The 24,976-nt window shown below is 42.6% G+C and overlaps 1 protein-coding gene across 1 annotated transcript; it reads left to right on the top strand.

Moving 5' to 3' along the window:
* Positions 1-16,168: 16,168 nt before the first annotated feature.
* onecutl (one cut domain, family member, like) lies at positions 16,169-23,801 on the top strand. The gene is made up of 3 exons (XM_077720922.1): positions 16,169-16,434; positions 17,542-18,585; positions 22,261-23,801. The coding sequence occupies exons 2-3, from the start codon at positions 17,664-17,666 to the stop codon at positions 22,569-22,571; spliced, it is 1,233 nt and encodes a 410-aa protein (XP_077577048.1). The 5' UTR covers positions 16,169-16,434; positions 17,542-17,663; the 3' UTR covers positions 22,572-23,801.
* Positions 23,802-24,976: the final 1,175 nt, after the last annotated feature.

The raw sequence follows: 24,976 nt of genomic DNA, 5'->3' as shown, positions 1-24,976 counted from the left end.
TGCCGATAGACTGCCCGAGCACACCGCCGATTGATAACGGGGGGAGCAGCCTTTGTCATGCATATCCAAACAGTCTGGAAACGGGAAGGCGTGGGGGCGAGAGGGGCAGGCGCTATCAAATGGCCGCCATTGTGCGGAGCGCCGTGTTTATTTTACTGTCTATCGGCGTGGCTAAGAGAGGTTATTAAGCGCGGTGGTACGGCCCAAAAATACTGTATTTTCTCCTATTTGTCACAAAAAAAAATAATAATAACAATAAATATAAAAATGAATAATCAAATAATAACAATAAATAAAAAAAATAAATGATCAATTAGCAATAAATAAAAAAATAAACGATCAAATAATAGCAATAAATAAAAAAAATAAAGGATCAAATAATAAAAATAAATAAAATAAATAATCAAATAATAAAAAAAAAAAAAATAAAAAATCAAACAATAGCAATAAATTAAATAAACAAAATAATAGCAATAAATAAAAAACAAAATATGAAATAATAACAATGAATAAAAAATAAAATATTAGCAATAAATAAAATAAACAATCAAATAATAGCAATAAATAAAATAAACACTCAAATAATCGCAATAAATAAAATAAACAATCAATAACAATAAACGAAAAAATATAAAATAATAAAGAATCAACCTATAAATAATGAATGAATAAGGAGTAAATATCATAAATAAATAGGGAAGTGCATGAATAACAAACAAACAAACAGATAAATAAGTCATAAGTATCGGTACAGTAGTCGAGTCGTAAAATTGTACCGGTTATGCACCGTCAAAAGCAATTGCCCACTTGAACCTTTAAACTTTCCCGCACGGGGGCGATAGAGAGCCACCAAAAAGGCTTCAAATCAGGCCTTCCCAAACAACTTCTCAAGCGTTCCTCTCCACTAAGACAGTTCTCCTCCCCGAGGCCAACATTCCTCACAACAACAACAAAAAAAATCTACCCCGCGTCCCCGTCCCACTATCGATCGAGACCAAGGAGCGCTGAAAGGCCGAGAGCAGGTGGCGGAGGGCCGGCAGACTCGGGATTTAGCGCGCCCGCAAGTCCGAGTCCCGGCAGATGCTCCCGAGCGATGGGACGTGCCTCTATTGTGATCCGAGTGGACAGCTGAATTGTTTCCCCGCAAAAAGGGGTGACCCCCCCCATCCTCCCCCCGTCGGGGGAGGGGGGCACGCGTGCGTGGGTGGGGCCTCGTGTACGCTCTTTTTATTTTCTTTCTCCGTGCTTCTTTTCCACTAAAGAGTCCCCCGCCCCCCGAAAAACTACCATCGGGCAGGGGTTTAAATGTCACGCTCGGGCCATTAGGGCAACCCGCCCCTGGCTCGTGTCTCCTGGGGGGGGGGGGGCATAGAGGGGGGGGGGGCGGGCGCCGAGGGGATGGACAAACTTGCCCTTGCGCTATTGTCCGCGGGAATCCGCGCCAGGCGCTAACTGACTTGGAGTGGAGTGGATTCACTCGACACGTGTCGGGGGGTGGGGGGGTTGTCACCCTAGGCCACGTGTCAAAGTGGAGGCCCGGGGGCCAAATGTGGTCCACCGCATCATTTTGTGCGGCCCGGGAAAGTCAATCATGAGGATTAAATTCAAATGAAGAGTAGAGATGGATATTACATTTCCTGATTTTCCCCCATTTTAAATCAATAATTGTCATTTTTAATCCATTTTTTCTGTGTTTTTAGTTTAAAAAATCATTTTGTGAAATCTAAAATTATATTTAAAAAAATCTAAAATAAATATTATTTTAGATTTGTGAAAAACGGAATATTCAGGGCTTTTAATCCACTTCTTTTAATCCATAATTGTGATTTTTTAATCCATTTGTCTGTGTTTTTAGTTCAAAAAATCCTTTTGTAAAATCTAGAAATATATTATTCTATCTAAAATGGTTCATCCCAAATGACATCAAGTTGACGTTAATGCGGTCCACGAACTAACCCGATGACGTTTTGCTGGTTTTTGAGGGTGCTTGACACAACTTTATTTAAATTTTTTGACCCCAATTAAGTAGTCAAATTGTGTGTTTCCATGACAAAGCCATTTTCTGGAATAATTTCTGAAGTAAAAATCTGTGATGCACTTTTACTAGCGAGCAAACCAAGGTGGAGCGACCCCTCCCATTGGGGGAAAAAAATCTCCTCCTTCTGGCACAAAAAGGGTTAAAAAAAAGAAGCTATCTTTACGTGAGGACACAGAAAAAGTTCATTGATTTTTGTCTCTCTCTCTCCGGGGAGCAGAAGGTACTCACTGGGCTGAATACGGAGCCTCGGGGCTGCCCAGACAAACGCACGCCAGTCAGGCCCAAACGCCAACGACACATGGCGGAGGCCTTTGTGCGGCAACGGGCGGGCGGGCACGTGGCGAGGGGGCCAGGGAGGGCCAGGGGGGGCCGGGGGTCACGTTATTTGAGATGTTTGATCATGTGGATTCGACAGGCCATGGGCAAACTCGTTTTTAATTTTTCCACGGGAAACTGTGACATGTTATTACTCGTTTCCAGCTCGTTTTGTGCAGGTGCCGGCATTTGAATAGTTTTTTTTATTATTATTATGAGTATGTTCGAAAAAGTAAGGGCCAATTCAGATAAAAGATTTAGATTTTTTTCATATGAATGGATTAAAAGAAGTGGATTAAAAGCACTGAATATTCAGTTTTTTTTATAGATCTAAAATTATGTTTATTTGAGCATTTTTTGAAGATATTTTTAGATTTGGCAAGATGATTTTTGAACTAAAAACACAGAAAAAATAATTTAAAAATGACAATGATTGATTTAAAAAGGAGAAAATCAGGAAATATAATATATATCTATGTCTATCATTTGAACAAAATGATGCGGCGGGCCAAATTTGGCCCGCGGGCCGCCACTTTGACACCTGTGCTGTATACAGTGGTACCTCTACTTACAATATTTGCCAACTTAAAATGACAATTTCGACAGATTTAGCTTTCTGGGGATGAAAAAAAATATAGTTGCTTCGTTCGAGTTTGAACACCAATATAATCCTGATTTTTTTTTGTTCTTTGCTCATTTCTAATCTGGCGGATCCGGTAAACATGGGAGCTGGCTACCGGCTATAATCTGAAGGTCTTCGTGTTCTTTACTCAGGAGCACATTGAGCGTTTTATCTATTTGTTCTAAATTGGGAGGCGCTTGACCTTGACGCCGGCCGTAGCGGGAAGCGGCCGTCCCGTAAATCTTGACCTTGAGGCGTGGCTCCGCCCCCCTTTTCCTTCAATGAACCGCTCACGGCGTTATTGACACCCCACGTAAATGTGAACATTATGGGATGACCGGGGAACCGTGGCCCACGTTTGACGACGTGGCGTTGGAGCTAGCGTAGCATTAGCATCCAAACTAGCAGGTTTGAAGACGCCAGGAACGCTTAACCCGTTCCCATTTCTGCCGTGACCTATTATTGATCCTCCCAAATGGCTAGCGTTAGCGCTAGCGTGTTGTGGGGGAGGAAATGTAAACGGCCGCGGGAATTATTGCGGTAAGGTGGGTTTGGTTGGGAGGTAGGTTGCTAATTAGGGTTGGTTGGTTGGTTGGTTGGTTGGGTAGATGGATAAGATAGATTGGTTGGTTGCTACGTAGGTTGGTAACTAAGGTTGAGTGGTTGGGTAGATAGAGAAAGATAAGGTAGGTTGGTAACTAAGGTTGGTTAGTTAGTTGGTTGGTAGATAGGTAAGATAGCTTGGTAGGTAAGTCAGTAACTAATGTAGTTGGTTGGTTGGTTGGGTAAATAAATAAGATAAGTTGGTTGATAGGTAGGTCCATAACTAAGGTAGGTTGGTTGGTTGGTTGGTTGGTTAGGGAAGATAAGTTGGTTGGTTAATATGTTTCTTGGTAACTTAGATTAGAAGTGTTTGGGTAGATAGATGAAGATAAGGTAGATAAGTAAGATAGGTAAGTCGGTTGGTGGGGTAAATAGGTAAGATAGGTTGGTCGGTAGGTAAGTCAAGGGATGTTAGAAAAGTTGGTTAGTTGGTTGGGAATGGCTAGATTGGTAAAATAGGTTGATTGGTTAGTTGGTTGGTTGGGAAGATAGGTAAGAGAGCTAAGATAGCTAACTAAGGTAGGTAGGTTGGTTGGTTGGTTAGTGGGACAAATAAGCAAGATAGGTTGGCTGGTATGTCAGTAACTAAGGTAAGATAGGTTGGTTGGTAGGTAAGTCAATAAGTAAGATAGCTTGGTTGGTTGGTAGGTAGCTTAGCCGTCGTCCATCGCCACCAATTTTCAAGCGTAGATCGAAGAAAAACGTATTGAAGCGGCGAGCTGGGCCCGATCAAACCGCTTTCAAGAAGGTGCCTAAACAGGCGGCCGACCACCGACCTTTGTGTCCACCGCCCCTTTTTAGGCGGCGAGCGCGCCTCGGGCCAAAGAGTGGCCCGGAGGAGGCCGGCCTGGGCTGAGGCCGGGCTGGGCCGGGCCCGCTTGAACCGCGACCCCCTCGCCGGAGGGAACCCCGGGGCCAGGTTTAAACGAGCTCCCCCAGGTCCGCCACACCAAAACCTTCTCCAAATACGTAATTGCCACTGCCGCCGTCTTCAGCAAAAGACGCTTTGGCTGTAAAACGACGGCGACGGCGGCTTGAAAAACGCAAGCAAAACCTTCTTTCTTTTATTTTCCCTTTTTTTTTTACAAGCGCTCCGCTTTTGTCCGCGTTAAATACGATCGCTTACCATTTTTACAACGCTTTCGGGGGGGGCCCCCCCGCCACCCGCCCCCTTAGCCCCGCCCCCCAACCCCTCGCGCCGAGAGGAGCGTACAATATACGGGCTATTGATCCGCGCCCATCACGGCGGAAAAAAAGTGGGGTCGGCCAGCGAGGGAGGGGGTCGGCGGTGGGTGGGGGGCTGCCGGACGTAGCGATCGATGGGCCCTCTCTATCAGCCGTTTCCATGGCGACCTCGCCGGGGAAGGACGGAGGGGTCGCCGCTGCCGCCGCCGCCGCGTCCCGCCCGGCAAACCCACGTGATGTCCGCTCAAAAATGACAGTGGCGTTCTCATTTCTTATTTTTAAAATGGTGGTTAACTCGTTGGCTAGCGACATCCAATCAAATTGCTTTGATTTTTGGTATCCGTGGCAACTAATGAGTGGATTTTTGTAGGTCAGAAAATCCTATTTGTGGAGAAATGCTTTTGGGCATTGTTTTCATTCTTGGTCACGTCCTTTTGATTTGGTGCATTTTTAGGGCCATCCGTGTTGATTTTGGAATATAACTTCCTGTTGTTTTTGGTGTATTTTGGGTCACTGCCTTGTTTATTTTAGTTCCGAGTTGATGTCTTCCGATTAATTGTAATTGTGTATTATGAGTCACCTTCATGTTGTTTTTGGTGTATTTTGGGTCACTTGTTGTTTTTGGTGTATTTTGGGTCACTGGTTGTTTTGGGCGAATTTTTAGGTCACTTGATTTTTTTGGGCGAATTTTAGGTCACGTTTTTGGTGAATTTTTGGGTGACTTCATGTTGTTTTGGGTGAAATTTTTGGTCATTTCCATGTTGTTTTTGGTACATTTTTCACTCACTTCCTGTAGTTTTTGGTGTATTTTGGGTCACTTCCATGTTCTTTTTGGTACATTTCTCCGTTGATTTTGTTGCATTTTTGGGTCACTTCCATGCTGGTTTTGGTACATTTCTTGTTTTTGGTGCATTGTGGGTCATCGTGGGCTAAGTTTAGTGCGGTAGTTCAATTGTTTTGACATTAGTCGAAGCAGGAAATTTTCGGCTCCATAGTTTCTTCAAATTTTTGCGAGATTCACGGCTCAACTCTTCGTCCGTGCTGTGGTTTTTTGGAGGGTCAAAAAAAATGTGGGTGTGAAATCAGCAGTTGCTTCCTGACTCTTTTGTGCTCGACCCCAATTTTGAGGGCGGGGAAGCGTGATCAATGCGGCGCCTATTAGCCCGCCGAGCGCTAACCTCGCCCACGGATGCCGGCCAGCCGCGCCAGGTCAAGGTCGGACGCCAAAAAGCGCACTGACCCCGCCCACCCGGCACATTTTTTTTGGCCCAATTCCAAAAGGCCCTCGGAGCGGTTTTCGCAAAAACACAACTCAAGTCTGGATCTTTTTAAAATTGGTGTCAAATGTTTAACATTGGGCCACTTCCTGTTGATTTGGGGGCATTCCTATGTCACTTCCTGTCTTTTTTGGGTTAATACCTGTTGAATTAGAGGCTTTTTGGGATCATTTTATACATGTTGGGTAATGTTTACTTTGCTTGTCCAATTAAAAAAAGGCTTAATATTGGGCTACTTCCTGTCGATTTGCGATTTTTTTGGGCACTTCCTGTCCATTCTGGGTTACTTCCTGTTGAATTAAGATCATTTTCCTGGCCACTTCATATTGTCCCATCAAGTTAATGTGTCCAAATCCTGTCCAAAATACAAATGTACCTGAAAAGATAAATATTGGGCCACTTCCTGTTCATTTGAGGTCACTTCCTGTCCCTTTCCATTTTGCTTGACTTCCTGGAGCGTTTAAACATATTTTTTCCGAAAAAGTGTCGAAAACATACCAACAATGCCGACAAAAAGCGAGCAAATAAACTCTACCCGTCCCCCAAATCAAAAAAATCTTCCTCATAAATATTAATTAGCAGTGCGTACAGGAGGCCCCTCCCCTTTCCGACGAAAAACATCCAGTCTGACGGGAATGATGAGTCTGCCGTATCGATCCCGAGCAAGGCAACGGAACCTCGTGGGTCTCCGACCGGGTCCGCTCGGCGCCTGTCCCAACCGGTCACGCCCCCAAACCCGTCCCGTCCAATCCCGTCGCCCCATTTTTGACTCCCGAACCACCTCATTGTTACTTGGAGAAGATCAGGAGATGGAGGTTGGGCTTTTGGGCTTTGGATAGATGAGCCCTGGGCCCTCCCCCCAACGACACCCACCTTTCCTTCCTCTCCCTCACCCCCTCACTACCCTCCCCCCCTCACCCGCCCCCCATACCGATCAATGACAGTTTCATGTGGCTTCTCTGGGCCCGCAGTGACGTGCGTCCTATTGATTTATCGACTGGACTCCAGGCCCGCAAGCTCCTTCTGTCGGACAGTGGGCCGGCTTCCAACCGGGTTCCGCCGAGAAAACGCCACCCTTTTTTCATCCGACCGGACGACTGGCCACGTGTCCCCTTAGGTCGTGGGTCACAGGTGTCAAAGTGGCGGCCCGCGGGCCAAATGTGGCCCGCCGAGTCATTTTGTGCGGCCCGAGAAAGTCAATCATGAGTTATGTTTTAGGATCAAAATAAAATGAAGAGTATACATGTAGATTTCCTGATTTTCACCCTTTTTAAATCAATAATTGTATTTTTTTATCATTTTTTTCAGTTTTTAGTTCAAAAATCATTTTGTAAAATCGAAAAATATATTTTAAAAAAAGATAAAATAAACATTGTTTTAGATCTATAAAAAAGTGAATATTCAGGGATTTTAATCGAGTTCTTTTAATCCATTTATAAACAAAATATCTAATCGAGTTGACGTTAAAGCAGCCCGCTAGCCTAACACCCTTGCCTTAGCGTATCGCTGGCGACCATTCATTCTTCAAACCAGTCACGAGGGTGCTGGAGCCTATCCCAGCTAACTATTACCACACCCAGAATTGATAGGCAGCCAATCACAATCACAAAAAGATAAACAAATCAATCACTTGAAGCTAAATTCAATTCAGTATACTATTAGGAGACGAAGCTAGGACCAACTTAGCATCCATATAGCCTAGCATACATGTTTTTGGTACATGGGAGGACACTGGAGCACCCATAGAAAACCCACATGAGCTGAATTCGAACCCACAACTGTCCTAAAATCATGGCAAATCAAAGGCAAGCTTTGATTGACGGCTGAAGGGCGAGGAAAGCACAGAAGAAAGCGGCGCTAACGCTAATCTCTTCTTGGATCACAGCAGCTCCAGGAGGGTCTGCTACTCCATCTGGACCCCCGCAACCCCGCACCCCACCTCTAGATTACTTTTGTAGCCCACTAAGACGCTTTTGGGGGGCCCCCAGATGGTCGGTCATCCAACGCGTGGCCGGAGACTGCGGCCAGGTCAGCCATTTTGACCCCGTCACCCCCCCCAAATCGACTTCCCCTTTTTTCTAAGGCCAGCTGCCACCATTGCGTCCTAATGGTGTGGACTTAAGCCCCGCCCCCCGCGTACGCCAGGCCACAGGGAGTGTCCAGCTGCCCTCTCGGGCGTCCACCGGCCTTTCACTGGACACCGGAGACCCCCGGGGGGTGGGGGACGGACGGAATCAAAGCCTGGGCGGGAGAGGGGGGCGGAATATCCACCAGAGGCGGGGGTGCCGGAGCACGGAGGCGTGACATTGACACGCAGGCCAGAAAAGAAGCTTTTAAGCGTAAAAGTGGAACAGTCGCCTGTGGAAATGGGAGGTCCCTCTTTGGACTCTTTCTATGTCCGCCGGGGGCCCGCTGAAATTTGAGCCAAGATGGAGGGAGCGGGGGGGACAAGTGGTCGCTTTGTTGACAGGGGGTTTTGCGCCAAAAGAGCGTTTGTGTTGCATTCAGGTCGTGTGTGTTTTTTTGTAATAGTCATCGTCATGGACTTGAGTGGATAGGCCACGCCCCCCGTCGCGTGTCAACTCCTTTTCACATGGGCCATTTTAGATTCGATTTTTTTTTTATAAATGGATTAAAAGAAGTGGATTAAAAGCCCTGAATATTCCGTTTTTTATAGATCTAAAACAATGTTGATTTGAACTTTTTTTAAATCGATTTTTAGATTTTACAAAATTATTTTTGAACTAAAAACACAGAAAAAATAGATTAAAAAATTGCAATTATTGCTTTAAAAGAGTGAAAATCAGGAAATATAATATCCATATCTATCATTTTAATTTGATCCAAAAACAGAAAGTCGGCACTTTACCGGGCCGCACAAAATGATGCGGCGGGCCAGATTTGGCCCCCGGGCCGCCACTTTGACACCACAAACAAAAGCCTGGCTTAGCATTTTGACTCGTACCTGCCGGTCGAGCTAGCTCATTAGCGCCAGCGCGCCGTCTCGATTTGGTAGCGTAGAGGCTGGGGGAGGGAGGGAGGGAGGGCCGGCGTATCGATTGATTTCCCAACAGCCCGCGGTGGACCCGGGACCCGGTTGCTAGGCGACCGCATCGTCCGTAACGGGTGGGGGGCGACGGCGCCAGTGGCGGCGGTCGCTGTCCTTTCCGGACCCCCCCTTGGGATTGGGCGTAAGACGGCGGCCATCTTTCCATCTCCATCTGGGTGGGTTACGGGCAAATAAAAGTCCAAAGCTTTTATGGACATAAAGTGCTGAGAGATCCTTGAAAGGAAGCACAAATGTTTACGGGGGGCTATCAAGAGAGACCTCCTATAAAGACTACATCCATGGGCCAGAGTGGAGGGGGGCGGAGCTAACAGACTACAAATACTACTTTCTTACTGTACTTGACATATTAGTCCGGCATTTCTTCTATTTGGACTGCTTTTATGACTCATTCTCTATTACAATGCTAAATTAGCCTAGCATGCATGTTTGGGGGATGTGGGAAGAAAGGGGAGTACCCGGAGAAAACCTACAAAAAGTCCACACAGTGAGAACCCACTTGGGGTCGAACACATGGGGTCAATCCCAGCAAAAGGCAGGGGACAGTGAATTGCTAGGGACTAATTACAATGCTAATTTAGCCTAGCATGCATGTTTTGGGGTATGGGAGGAAAGCGGAGTACCCGGAGAAAACCTACAAAAAAACCCACACGTTCAGCATCCTCCTGGGATTGAACCCATGGGGTTTCGGAGCCTATCCCTGACTTTCTCGGGCCGCACAGAATGACACGGAAGGGCCAGATTTGGCCCCCGAGCCGCATTTTTGACACCAATACTTTACATGGTCGCGAGGGTGCTGGATTCTCTCCCGACTACCCGTAACTGCTACACAAAATTCCAAATCATAGTAAAAAAATGCAAAATAGTCATAAGAAAAAACTAAAACATTAATAAATAGGAGCCATTTTGTTTTCCCGCCAGAACGCCGTCAAACGGTCAGAACAAAAGAATAATTTGGTAAACATAAAGTGTCTGTAATGCCCAGCACAACATATTGGGTGGGTCGACGGGCGCGGGGGTGATGGGGGCCATGATGATGATACACGATCCGGCCGGCGGGCGCCGCGCTCTCTCTCTCTCTTCTACATATCGATCGGTGCTGAAAAATGATCCTCCAATAGCGAGAGGGAGATGAATGCAAAACCATCCGCACGGACAACTCGCCAGAAGGCGCACCCGTGGAAGGCGGAGACCCCGCAAAGGGGTCACGGCACCCCCCAAAAAAATATGGACCACCACTCCGCCTTCATTCCGAGGAATTAATACATCTAATCATAAATATATCTACGGGCGGATGTTAGCGTGAGTAGCGCTAGCCGCCTTGCTGTCCAAACCGCCATTTTGCCCTTACAATTGGTGACTCGGCAGAAAAACTATGGCTTGCGATAATAAATTCACGGTTCGAACCCCATAGTCACGTTCTTATATAATTTTTCCACACAGTCAAAACATTTATTTGAAAGTAGCCCACAGTTCTATGACACGATTGCGTTTAAAGAAGCGTCATTCATTTTCTGAACTGTTTTATCCTAACCAGGGTCGCGGGGGGTGCTGGAGTCTATCCCGATACCAACCAGAGTTGTTTTTTTTATCATTTATCAATTGTATTATAATTTTTTAAATTGATCTAAAAAACTTTTATCCCAAGAAAAACAACTTTTTGAACCACTTTATCCTCACTAGGTTCGCGGGGGGTGCCGGAGTCTATCCCGTCACTGACCAAGTTTTTTTTATCATTTATTATTATTATTATTATTTTAATTGGATCTAATTAACTTTTACCCCAAGAAAAACCACTTGCTGAACTGCTTTCTCCTCACCAGGTTCGCGGGGGGTGCTGGAGTCTATCCCACCAAAGACCCGATTAAAAAAAAAATGTTTATTTTTAAAATTGAATATTAAAAAAACTTTTACTCCAAGAAAAACAACTTTCCAAAATGCTTTATCCTCACCACGTTCGCGGGGGGTGCCGGAGTCAATCCCGCCAGTGACCGATTTTTTTAATTTATTTATTTTCAAAATTGGATATTTTAAAAAAACTTTTACCCCTAAGAAAAACAACCCCAACTTTTCTCGGTAAAAGATCGGATTTCCACCCCACGGGGACCGATCGCTCTTTGGCCCGGAGCAGGGGGTGCCGTAGATGGTATCAATTGGGCGGACCGTTGAATGTATTGATTAGTTACCTTTCTTATTAACATGCTGATTAAAGAGAGCGAGGGAGGGACGGCCAGAGAGAGAAAGGACGGACGAAAGGAAGGAAGGAAGGAAGACGGCGTCCGACACCCTCGCTCATTTGCCTCTCGTCTTCGAGAGGATTTCAGACGCCCGACTGAAGACAAAAAAAGAATACGGAATAATCGCCAGCGGCCGCGGGGACGGAGAAGAAGACCAAAAAAGGTGGGGAAGGGGAGGAGGAGGGTCGGCAGGAAGGGGAGGGCCGAATCGAGGAAAATGCGCTAGATCTTTAAATTCATTGTTTGCAGGCAAACGGTGTCAAATTTGGTAGATTTGGGGAGCTAATTGTGAGGTGTCCAATCTTTTTTGGACTGGGAGGGACGGAAAAATAGGGTTGGATGCCGAGCGCTAATGTTAATGTTCATTTTTTTAAAGAAATTGTATTGTATTGTTGATTTGATGCTGAGTTTAATGTTGGAAAATGTGGCTAAGAGGTTAGCTCATGGGTTAGCATGTTTGAGTGCCGCTAGGTGTGTTGATTTTATTATATATTTTTTAATTTTATTTTTTAGGGTAAAGTAGCGTGGACCAAAAAAGATAATAATTTTAAAAAATGTTGCTGGATCATGTATTTTTTATTTATTTTGCTAGGTTAGGTAGCTAGCTAAGCTAGCATTAGTTTATACAATGACTCTAATTTGGGGTATTAGCAAACAGATAGCAGCTGTTTATTTTTTTTATGAATAATTAGAAAGACAAATGTCTATTCTTTTCATGATGTTATGATTTTTAAAATGTTTTTAGTTTTGATGTTTATTACAATGCGTATATGAGGGTTTAGTAGCGTTAAGCTAGCAGGCCGTGACCAATGAAATGTGTTTAGCCATTTTTCGTTAGCATCCTGTCATGTTTGATTAAATATTACGTATATTATAATATTAAATAATACTTATATTATAATATTATCTTCAAATTGCCCAGATGTACATTACATTAAAAAAAATGACTTTTTGGTTGAATTATTTCACAGTTTCTTCAGCTAAACATATGTTAGCATGCTAAACATGTCGTTGTGAATTAGCCTAGAACTGTTTTTTATTTAAATTTTTAAAGTAATATCCATTTTCTGTATGCTTTTATGCATTGGTGATGTATCATGTTTTAGCTATACATTTTTATTCATATTATAACACTGTCGAGGATAATTATTTTGTTTTTTGTATAACATAATCATAGTAATAATCATAATACCTTTTTTTATATTCATCTTAATCCAATTGTTATGCAAATAATGGCGTTTTGATGTAATAATGATGAGAATTAATGCATTTACGTGGTAAAAATGTGATATTTTATCATGATTCCATATTATTTTGTGTAAAAACGTGATAAATTCATGTAAAATCCGAATATTTAGGTCTTTTTGTGTTGAGTAATTTTGCCGTGGAAAAGTGAGCCAATGAAAAAAAATGTAAATAAGGCAGTCAACTATATTCAAATTGATTTTGTTGATCAATATTTCATCTGCTTAACCTATTTAACTCTTTGTTTAACGTCCATATTTAAACAGCTTTAGTTTAAGACAAAATTAATAAACACACACACACAGGCTAAAATGCTATTAGTTTACTGAGCTAATGATACATTTGAATATTATATTAAAATAGTTGTAAGAGTATTAGAAACTTTTTAACACACATTAATCAATACTTATTTGAATAATTCCTCCACACACACCCACACACACACACACACACTGGCCAATTCATTAGGTACACTAACAATGCATTAGAAACAATACTTCTACTCATTTTAATAAGGATATTATTGTTTTTATGCATTTAAAAAATAGATTTAAAAATGTAGATGGATGAAAAAATTACATTATTTTTTGTTGAATTTATTAAATTGTTCATCCTTGGTTAATAATAACAAATAAAGTCAATATTTTAGATATACCTATATATTTTATATGTTTTTCTATTAGTATTTAAACACGTAATGAAACGTAAAAATTAAAGTAGGTATATTTTTAATTTTAATCGATCAATTTGGCCGATTTTTGCCGAGTTAAAAAAATTCTAACAGATGTAAAAATCATTTTTTTAAATTAATTGTGGCGTTTTTTCGGACGTATTAAAATGTAAACACGATGCGTAATATTTTTGTAGATTAAAAAAATGTAAATGACGTTTATTTCCCTTCTGGCGTGATCAATAAGCAGTGAAGTCACCATAATTTACTCCTTAATAAAATTACCGTTTTATTAGACGCCCCGTTGATGATTTTTTTCCTCCCTCACGTGTAATCTGGCTAAATTAATTCAGATATTGATTAGCACAGGCGCGCAATTTCATTGATTGTTCAGTGAAGCGGAAGACATTTTCAAAATAAAAAATAAAACAAGCCGGAAAAAAAACACCTTCCAAACGAAGGGAAATAAAGAATTACGATCATAAAATCTCCATAGAACGAACGAATAAGAATGCGATGACGTCACATACAATTAAAAACAATAGCATGACGTCATATATTTAGAATGAATAGTTTGTTTTAATTCAAACGAATGTTTAAAAAATGAAGCATAAACGGGAACTTTGTGGTATTTTTTATGGATTATTTCTATTTTGTGGTGGAATATATTTTTAATTTTAGTTAAATGTGAAAATAAATAAATAAAAGTGGCTGTGTGTGTGTTTTTTAATGTATTTATATTTAAGTAACGTGCATGTTTTGCTATTTTAACACAAAATAAATGTCATTTTCAATTGTATTCTTGTCAAATGTGGAAAATTCATGAATATGAAATACTGCAAGCATTATTTTATGGATAAATTTAATCTAAAATAGCATTAAATGTATAAAAATACACACTATTATTGTTATGACAATATTTTTTTTCATTTTGTGTGCGTAAGAAATGCTTTTTTAAATATTACAATACACACAAAGCACTAAAAATGTATTTATAAAATACAATTGGCGGGAATAGACGTCCAAATCTAATGTTGATTTTCTGTATGTCTTCTAGAGCCTATTTTTTTTAAATTTAACATCAAAATGGTTTTAAAAAAATGCCTACAAATGTCGTCCAATCCATTTTAATAAAAGTCATGAATTTATATTTTCACCTTCAGCTTTTATTGTGAAATTATTGGAATTGGTTTAATGGTAAACTCAATGATAAAATTGAAAAATAGAAGAGTAGGAGGTGAACTTTAACCTCTTGTGCACGCGCGTGGACGCCTACTCGTGCACGCGGATCGATTGGTCAACATCTGTTGTGCACGCGCAGTTTCGATTGGATGTGTGTGTGTGTGTGTGTGTGTGTGTGTGTGTGTGTGTGTGTGTGTGTGTGTGTGTGTGTTTTAACCAGAACGATAATGAAGGGGAAATATATTTGAAGTATACGTATAGAATCGGCTAATAAAAAATCCATAATTGTCAAGATTACACAATCAACGCCTTTTTGGAACACTTGACACCGTAATTACGTTTTATATTAAAAACAATCTCGCGTAGTATCATAAAAATACTAAAAATGGCTTCTTATACTATAAAATAATTATTTTTAATGTAATGGTGTTGTCTTAATATAAAAACTTAAATTATGAAACAATGGGGTGTGTTTGAATGATAAGGAATCGCCAAAATACATAAAATAATGCAAACCATCATTTTACTTTTAAAATAATGTTATGAAAACATGACCCTATTTGTATTGAAATGACATATTTGAGGTTACACGTAATTGTAATTTCATTTGATTAGAAAGAAAATCATAATTTGATCATATTAATGTCATTTTACGATATAAAATGTCGACTGCAAATAGGATCCAATATTGCAAAAATGATTATTCTCAAGTGTGCCATAAATAAACGAGTTTATTTTTATAGTCCTAAAAAAATCATTAGATTATAAAACGCATGCAATTATGATGCATCCATTTTTAACCACATTTATTATTATTATTATTAATATTTACTATTTTGTCAGTTTTAAGTTGGATAAAAAATAGAGTTTAAATGACGTTTCTTAAATAAAATACAAATAAAAACCAGGCACCCAACAAAAATACATGTTCTTATAATAATATACAACATAAAGAGTTAATTTAAATATCTTTATAATGCTTTAAATGCACTCGTTTGTATAACGGGTCAATGCCTGATTGGTCGCTGTATATAAGAAAATTGGACGTCTATCGCCGTCCAAAAGCTTAACAAGTGGAATTTGTTTTTAATTTATTTATTTTTTATTTTAGAGCACAGGTGTCAAAGTGGTGGCCCGAGGGCCAAATCTGGCCCGGCGCATCATTTTGTGTGGCCCGAGAAAGTCAATCAATTCTGTTTTAAAATCAAATTAAAATCATAGATAAAGATGTATATTATATATCCAGATTTTCCCCTTTTAAATCAATAATTGTCATTTTTAATCCATTTTTTCTGTGTTTTTAGTTCAAAAATCACTTTGTAAAATCTTAAAATATAGATAAAAACCTCAAATAAACATTGTTTTAGATCTATAAAAATGGAATATTCAGGGTTTTTAATCCACTTCTTTTAATCCATTTATTTAAAAAAAATCAAAATATTATATCTAAAATGGCCCCCATAAAATGGAGTTGACGTTAAAACGGCCCACGGACCAACCCGAGTCTGACTATAGAGGAACTGCGAACATATTTTGGTAGAATGACGGAAGCAAGGACTCCAGCACCCCCCAGGAGAGAAAGGGTTAATCGGGGGAGGAATTTCATCGCGCATCTGTCAGATTTGAAGGCCGCGGTGACGCACCGGTGGGAGGGGGAGGGGCCAGAGAGAGAGGGAAGGGGGAGGGGTCAGCGAGGAAGAGAAAGAGTTGCCGCTCACATCGATCAAGTGGCTGAAGAAGAAGAAGAAGAAGAAGAAAAAGAAGAAGAAGAAGAGTAGGAGGCTGAGGCTGAGGAGGAAGAGGAGGAAGAAGAGGAAGATGATGAAAGCAAAAGAGCCGCAGAGCCGCGAGAAAGAGTCGAACGCCGAAGAACGGCACATAAAAACGGAATAAAGGCGACCTCGGACGGAGATTTTTTTTTTCGGGGGTCGGGGATTCATTTCGGGAGATGTTCGCAGGAGGAGGAGGAACGACACAAACACACATTATTAAGGTAATGAACAAAATAATAATAATAATGTTAAAAGGGGGAATCGGGAAAAGCGAAAGAGTGGGAGGAGGAGGGGGCGGTTTTGTTAGAAGATCGGGGATATGTTCTGGGGGCAATTGTGAGGGATATGCGGGATTTGACGTTCGGATGACGATACGGACGCGCTTGTTGGGGGAGGAAAAAGTGATTTGGGGGGGTCGGGTTTATACTTTTTAGATTCGTTTAGTTTGGGGGGAGGATTGGGTTTAAATGGGAATGGGGATTTTTTGGGTGGTGGTGTGGTGCCGTTTTTTTCATAAAAAGTGGGCTTATTATTAGGCTGTAAAATGTGAAAGGGTTTTATTTTTGTTGATAATGTGTTGTGTAAAAAAAAGGAGATGATATATATTATTTGAAGAATTTTAAAGTGGATAATAATGTTAAGTTTCTATGTCCGTCAGCAAGTCTGTTTTAGGAAGGCTTAAGCACCCCCATTTTTTAAAAATATATTATTATATGTAGTAAATACATTTAGTGTGAATTTATAGAAGCATCATTATTTTGTAGAAAGCAATAAGTAAACATTGATTAAGTCATTTCAATTGTATTGGACGTCTATTGCTGTCAATGGGAGCCAAAATACAAAAATATGTGAGGTTAAAAAGACTAAAACACCCCAAAATAAATACATTTTCCAGAGTAAATAAAGGCTAGTTTCTTCTAAAAAGTATTACAGATTGTTTTGTTCATGTTTTAATTTTTATTATTTCAAATTATTTTTTCTATTAATTTTACATTTTAATTTTATCCAAAATCATGACTATTCATTAAAAACGACCACATTGAGGTGAAACTATCTGAGGTGAGGGTTTAATTCGCCTAATATCAACAAATTATCCGACTAAACTCACTTTTCCCCCAAAATCGCACAAGTGAAACCTTCTAAGGTAGGCGTTTACTTTATATTGACATAAACAACAACAAAAATGACGCCAAAAATACAAAAATACCCAATTTTCCATCCACGTGAAAATTTCCCTCATCCACGTCACCCCCATTTTTCCACGCAACCATATCCACCAACAGGCCCCGCCCCCTTTTCCATCCTCTAACACTATGCGTGTCTTACAGGACCGAACCAGGACTATTTGAACTCCCGGGGGCGTCGCCGGACACAACCGGATCCGGCCCTTAACCCCCGACTAGCCACCGTTAACCGCTAACCACCGGATAATACCTCCCTCCCCGCCCCCATGGACGGGACCCTGTCCGAAATGTCCCTCCACGGGCACGCCGACCTCCACCACCACCACCACCCGTCGGCCTTCCCCCGCCCCCCCTCGGACGGCGAACCCCGAACGTCGTCCTTCGAGCACTCCATGTCGGCGCTGGGCTACGGCGGCGACTCGCCATCGGGCTCGGGGGGCACCTACGCTACCCTGACCCCCCTACAGCCCTTCGACGACAAATTCCAGCACCATCACCAGCACCCCTGCTTACCCGTTAGCAACGTGATTGGGAGTTTCACGCTAATGCGCGAGGATCGGGGGGGCCTACCCGCTAATTTGTACAACCCGTACGCTAAAGAGCTAAGCCAGGGTTTGACGCCCCCTTCTTCGGGGCCACACGGCTACGGCGGCCCCCCGACCGGGGGGCTCCACCCGGGCTACGACGTCCACGGCGGCGGGAGCCTCTTCTGTAGGACGTCGGATTTTGCCAGGGAGATGTCGCCCCCGGGCTTGGGGGGCGTGGAGGGGCACCCCCTGGGTAAAATGGACGGGCACCCCGCTCATTTTTACAACCAGCATTACCCTACACACCACCCACACCCGCATCTCCACCACCATCACCCGCATACACACCACCCGCACCAGCAAGTGGTGAGAACGGTGGAACAGCCACACTCGTCGCCAAGTGACAGCGCCCCCGGTGGCGGCGAGGAGATTAACACCCGCGATGTGGCTCAGAGGATCATCACGGAGTTGAAGCGCTATAGCATCCCGCAGGCTATCTTTGCCGAGCGCATCCTGTGCCGCTCGCAGGGGACCCTGTCCGACCTACTGAGGAACCCCAAACCTTGGGCCAAGCTCAAATCTGGGCGTGAGACCTTCAAGAGGATGTCACGATGGTTGCAGGAACCCGAGTTTCAGAGGATGGCGTCGCTACGACTTGAAGGTGAGAGATAAAAATGGTTGCTTCTTTTATGGGGGCTCGTGTGGGCGTCCTATTTTGGGGGAGTGTCTGTTCGATTGGGTCTAGAGATGGGATCTGTAGTCTAGTAGTCATGGTAACGCTGTCAATCAAAGTACTAGGCCAGGGGTCGGGAACCTTTTTGGCCGAGAGAGCCATTGAAAATTCGTATTTAAAAAAAAATGGTATTCCTTGAGTGCTAAATCAAAGTAGTACGTAAAAATATGGGCTTCTTTTTAGTCATTTCAACACTTTTACAGTACAAAAAATATCTGTTTTAGGATGAAATTAAAATGATAGAAATAGATGTATATTACATTTCTTGATTTCCCCCCTTTTAAATCGATAATTGTCATTTTTAATCAATTTTTCCATGTCGCTAATTGTGGCATTGCATTTTGCTAATAATATCAAACTAGCTAACATTATGGTAGATGGAATATTTGTGCAATATGTATGTACACAACATTTAAACCTTCACCATAAAGTGCACCCATAAATAAGTAGTTCTAAAAAGATGTATATACCATAAAAATGAAGTGAGCTAAAGTGGTTAGCATCACATGAGCTAACTACTATGTCTTAGTAGTATATCAAAGTCCAAGATCAAAATTTGCCGCCCCAAAACATGATGTCAAAGTCATATTTCTTATGAATAAGCATCTGGCAATGTTATGGTATTTTGCACAACAATACTTAATTGGGTTTAGATCCGGTGCAAAAACATCATAAATTTGGCGGCCTAAATTGTTTTTCCCTCGCTTTTGTTTAATTACAAACGCTTATTGATTTCCATGGGAAAGAGCGGCTCGCTATTTCGCTGGTTCCCTCGCCCCGGCCGCCATTTTCTGAGCGCAATTAGCATGCGCAGGAAGGCGCTTCGCTCGATTCTCCCGCCCGAACGCCGTTTCGTCAAACCAGGCGCAGATCGGGTTTAAAATGGGGACGTCTCATTTATGCTACGGAAGGGAAAATAGTCATTTTATGTTTACATTGTTAGAATTGTGCACACTTTGCTTAATTTTCCATATCTGCCATTACATTTGTACAAAATGGCGGCTTTAAAAGGTAAACAAAGAGTTAATACGCAAACTTAAACTGTGACAAACGAAGACGAAAGTCCCTCAAAAAGAATCGGAAATTATTAAAAATGTACCCCCAAAAATATTTCCAAAATTCAAGATATTCAAACAAAAACTAATTTGTTTGCTTTCCAGCGTTTTTACATGTTTAGATAAAGCACAACATTTTAATTGAAACGTTAAATACAACCAAACTATTTGTGATTCACTCACATCACTCGGACAGATTGACAAAAAAAATTGTAGCTTTTGATTTTTAAAGTAAAACACAATTTGAGTGTACTTCTGCCAAAAACCACAAGAGGGCGAATACATAACATATCACATTCCGCTCATCCCTACAAACAAATGTCAACAAACGCTCTTTTTAGCGTGTTTCCATCACCGGCGGCCATTTTGGGTCAGTAGAATTGTCATGTAAATACCGATATTAGCATTATTATCGATGCAACGCTAGTTATAATAAAAATGAATAAGATAAAAGTAACTGAAACATCGAACGCAAATAACTACATATGTAATTCCACTGCGTACCACAAGAGGGCGCCACTGTGTACCAAAACTAATTATTTGAGTAAAAATATACTGGTTACTTTACTACATTCCACAAGAGGGCATTAACACGTGGCATTTTGCTAATATACAAACTAGCATCATCTAATTTGCATATTTTGATTTAGTAGGGAAAACACGGGTAATTGTTATTTTGCGCAGTGCCGCAAGAGTTAACCAACCCCGACCAATCTCGGCGCCTCGTGTTTAATCGATAATTTCTATCAGCCGCTGGCCCACAAAGCAGCGGGGGTGGGGGGGTGCAACCACGAAAGGGGGGGGGGGGTCGGCAGGAGGCCCCGAAGTGGGGGAAGGGATCGGCGGATGCTGTTAGCGGTGATGCTAAAGGGCTCTCCATCACATTCCAGCAAGACCAGATCACAATTAGCGCCCGTTAGCGCCGTCATAAGACACCCGCATTGGTGGGGTGGGGGCGGGGTTCCTTTATGCGGGTTATTTATGACAGGGCAGGATTTATGACGCCCCCATGGCGAGGCTCTTACGCGCTATTATAACGCTAGCGAGCATTTACTTAATGGCCGCCGTCGTGGCCGGAAATGGGCCCTGAGGTGTACCCCCCAAACCCCCATTTCGCCGGACTTCCACGCCCTTGCGTAATAGGTCGTAAATGGTCTCCGCGATTGTTTCATTACAACACGTCGCTAGCATACGGAATGAGCTAACGGGCACTATGTTACTCGTCCGTGTTGTAAATTATTATTATTTCTTTCAAAATGCAGGAAGAGAAGTCGGCCCGTTTTTTTTCTATTGAACGTAGCCGTGGGTGGTTTGGTGTTGCGCGTCTGAAGGTCACGGCTTGCTTTTTTTGTTGGGCTTATACGCTACTGATCGTCTTCCAAAATGTTGCAATAAAAATAGAATTGTTCCGCTAGTTGAATCGCCGCCAGAAAAACAAGCGTTGCTCAAGTGAAGGCGAGTCCACCGCATTATTGGAGCCAATGTGCATGCACTACTACTACTAATATAATACTATACAAATACTACTAGTACTACTACTACTGATATACCACAATACAAATACTAAGACTACAACACCACTATGCAAATACTACTACTACGCAAATACTACTACACCATGATGCAAATACTACTACACCACTATGCAAATAATACTACACCAATATGCAAATAATATTACACCACTATGCAAATAATACTACACCACTATGCAAATACTACTACTACTACTACTACATCACTATGCAAATCCTACACTATGCAAATAATACTACTACATCACTTTGCAAATACTACTATTACCACTACTACTACGCAAATACAACTACATCACTATGCAAATACTACTCCCAAACAAATATGACTACTACTAGTACTACTCCCACCAATATACTACTACTACTAATATACCACTAAACAAATATGACTACTACTACTCCCACCAATATACTACTAAACAAATACTACTACTACTACTAATATATCACTAAACAAATACAACTACTACTACTCCCACCAATATACTACTAAACAAAAACTACAACTACTAATATACTGCTAAACAAGTACGACTACTACTACTAATACTGCTGCTTGTACTACTACCACCACCACCACCACCAATATACTACTACTACTGTGGGACTGCGTGGGTATTCTCCGGGTACTCAATCTCAATCGGCATCCGACCCAAGTTGCGGAGAACCCAGGTTCTCACTACAGCTTTAAATGGATTGGACGTCCACCAATGGGTAAACTGACTTCCCGTTAAGAGCAGACGCCACGCCATTGGCCGTCGACGGCCGGCGCCGGCGAGTTAAAGCCACGCAAAAAATGTCCGAGAAGCGCCACCATTTCCGAAGCTTCCGGGCCGGCCAAGTTGCTGATGCGTCTCTTTTGGAGACGCCGGCTTTTCCCAGCTCAGCATTTTCCCTCTGGACAAATCCACTTTACGCACGCACTTAATCCATTTGTCCCGCACTTTTTGTTTTCTAATCCGTCTCGCCGTGGCCTGGCCTCGGCCATTTTCTTTCTGTGTTTCCTACAGCTTGCAAGAGGAAGGAGCAAGAGCAGAGCAAACTGGAACGCAACCAAGGGCCCAAACGCACCCGCCTGGTCTTCACCGACCTGCAACGGCGCACCCTGCTGGCCATCTTCCGGGAGAACCACCGGCCCACCAAAGACCTGCAGGTGACCATCTCGCAGCAACTGGGCTTGGAGCTCTCCACCGTCAGCAACTTCTTCATGAACGCCCGCCGCCGCAACCTCAACAAGTGGATGGACGAGGGACGCCCGTCCTCCACCGGCTCCTCGGGCTCCAGCGCCTCGTCCTCGGCCGTGTCCTGCGTCACGGCGTGACGGCGGGCCACGCCCTCTGCCACCGCCGGCTCTTAAACCAAAGGCGGTCCCGTTTCCATGGCGATACTTTGATTTGGGAGTTTTTAACCACCACTTCCAGAGAGTTAGCGATAGCATCTCGCTAGCCATGCCATTTTTCCAGGGCGCCGCCCAGTTTCCACGGCGATACCTTGACTTGCGAGCTTTCCGACCGATTCCAGAAAGTTAGCGATAGCATGTTGCTAGCCCGGCAAACACCTGAAAACCCGAGAACTAGCTGCATTAGCCAACTTTCTTCCCATGTGACTGATTAAGCCACGCCCCCTTAAAGGGGCAGACAACATCTAGCAAAGCGGCGAAAATTTCACCTAAAAAACGGACAAATTTCTGATGCATAATAGTGGAGGTAAGATAGCCATCAAAATAGCGCATTTAAAAGTCTTAAATTTTCTCCAAAATAGACAGGGCGCCTTATAATCCATTGCGCCTTATATATGGAACAAAAAATTAAAATGTCATTCATTGGGGGTGCGCCTTATAGTCCTGAAAATAGCTCGGAAATTTAGCATTTTTTTCCGTAATTCAAGGTACCGCCGTCTATCCCTTCCCATGCCACCATCTTGTCAACTTCTACTAGATTAGATGGCTCCACCCATCGGGACCAAGCATACACGCCCCGGCCAATCAGGAGCCGCCGTTCGCTCCCCCCATTTTCTTTCCCGACTCGCGCCTTCCCTCGAGAATCACGGCGAGCGAGGAAGACGACGAGTCCGTTCCCGGCGTGTGTTTCCGTGGCGACGGCTAGCCCCGTTAGCTCCTCCCACTTTGTCAATCACTCTCTCGGCGCCACTGACGATCACAAACGTCCGGATGGACTCATTTTACCAGTTTTGACGGCCATTTTTTGGGAGAATTCAACGTCTATCGTCGATGATGGCGCCCCCTGGCTGTTTTTCCACACATTTTTTTTATTTTTAACGCCAAAGGAACGTTATTGTTTCCCGAATTTTTTTGTACAGACGTCAAGCACACGCCGATGGTGTCGCCAAACCGACGCCATCCGCTCTATTTATAGTCCCCGCCCCTTATTTTATTTATTTATTGACCTATTTATTAACCTGGACTGTACCATGTACACGTATGTGTTTATTTACGATGTCTGTGTTTTTATCCGATGGGCACTTTTAGCTGTAGAAATCCCATCGTAATACCAAAGATGAACTTTTGCCTCCCTTGAATGTACGGCCTGACCCCGCCACCCGCCCCTAGAAGCCCCTCCCTGTGACCACGCCCCTGCCCCGTGACCACGCCCCTCCTATTCCTTGGGCCAAAGCTTATTTGAATGTCGTGATACGAGTAATTAATATTGATATTGACGGTGACGATAACAGCGGCTAGCGGGGGGGTCTTCAAGGTCACATGCTCGTGTCCCCGGGGGTCCTGCATGCTTGTGAAGCCCCGCCCCCCCTGATTCGCCTCACTCCTGTCTTTGTCCAAAAGCTAATGTCGTCTCAGTTCCTTCCAAAAAAAATGGGAAAATTGACCGCAAATATTTACGTTTGAGGTCATCACTTCCTGGTTTTTGAGCATTTCAAACTTGGGTTTTTCCCAATTTAACGGACACAAATACAAAAATGTGTTGGGTCGCGGTTCGCCAAGGATTCGACGCCGAGTCGCTAATTGGAAGTGTTTCTCAATAACTTAAAAAAATCAATTTCAACCAAAGAAATAGGCTAGTTTTGACGTATTTTAGCTTCAATTCATTGACTTTTGTAGTAATGTCGCCCTTACCAAGATGGCTGCCCTGATTACATTTTAGCAGGGGGCATTAAAAGGTACTTTCATGGTTCTGTCGTGAATTAAAATATCAACAATAGTCCAAAATCAAATTCAAAAACATCTGCGATGCAAAAAAACAAATCAATAACTGACTATCAATGCCATTTCAATCAAATTTCATATTCAAATGCCACATTTCCATCATGAATAATAAACCAAAATAACCAGCATAGAGTGATGTCATCAAAATGCGACAAACCAATATTTACTCCCACAACAGTCATCGTTAGCTTCATCATTATTGGTCATTAACTTGATCAAAACTTCCCAAAAATGACAGCTAGTGACCCAAAACGTACAGGAAGTGACCCGGGAATGTCCCAAAAACAGCACAGGAAGTCATCCAAAAGTCCCTCCCACAAAAATATGATAAAGTACATGTACATACGGTCCGGACGACTAGTTTACTAGTCCGGTTTTGTTAGCTTAGCTAAAAATACCAAAGATTGCGTCCCTGCGGACCACCGGGCTTTTAAAGATGAGAAGGGGGCGGGGCAATTTCGAGGGTCATCCATATCTCGAGTAGTCCTCGTCTGCAGGTATTTCTTGATCAAAGTTTAATGTATTACAATTCAAAGCCAAAGGGG

Source organism: Stigmatopora nigra, chromosome 7 (assembly GCF_051989575.1).
Source record: "Stigmatopora nigra isolate UIUO_SnigA chromosome 7, RoL_Snig_1.1, whole genome shotgun sequence".
Lineage (NCBI taxonomy): Eukaryota > Metazoa > Chordata > Actinopteri > Syngnathiformes > Syngnathidae > Stigmatopora > Stigmatopora nigra.
This window is presented reverse-complemented; position numbering and strand designations above follow the sequence as displayed.

Bases quoted from the DNA above. Each gene is read 5' to 3' on its own strand.
- onecutl (XM_077720922.1), top strand. From the start codon at position 17,664: ATGGACGGGACCCTGTCCGAAATGTCCCTCCACGGGCACGCCGACCTC. The intron at 18,586-22,260 runs GTGAGAGATAAA...TGTTTCCTACAG, and splicing joins GGCGTCGCTACGACTTGAAG to CTTGCAAGAGGAAGGAGCAA.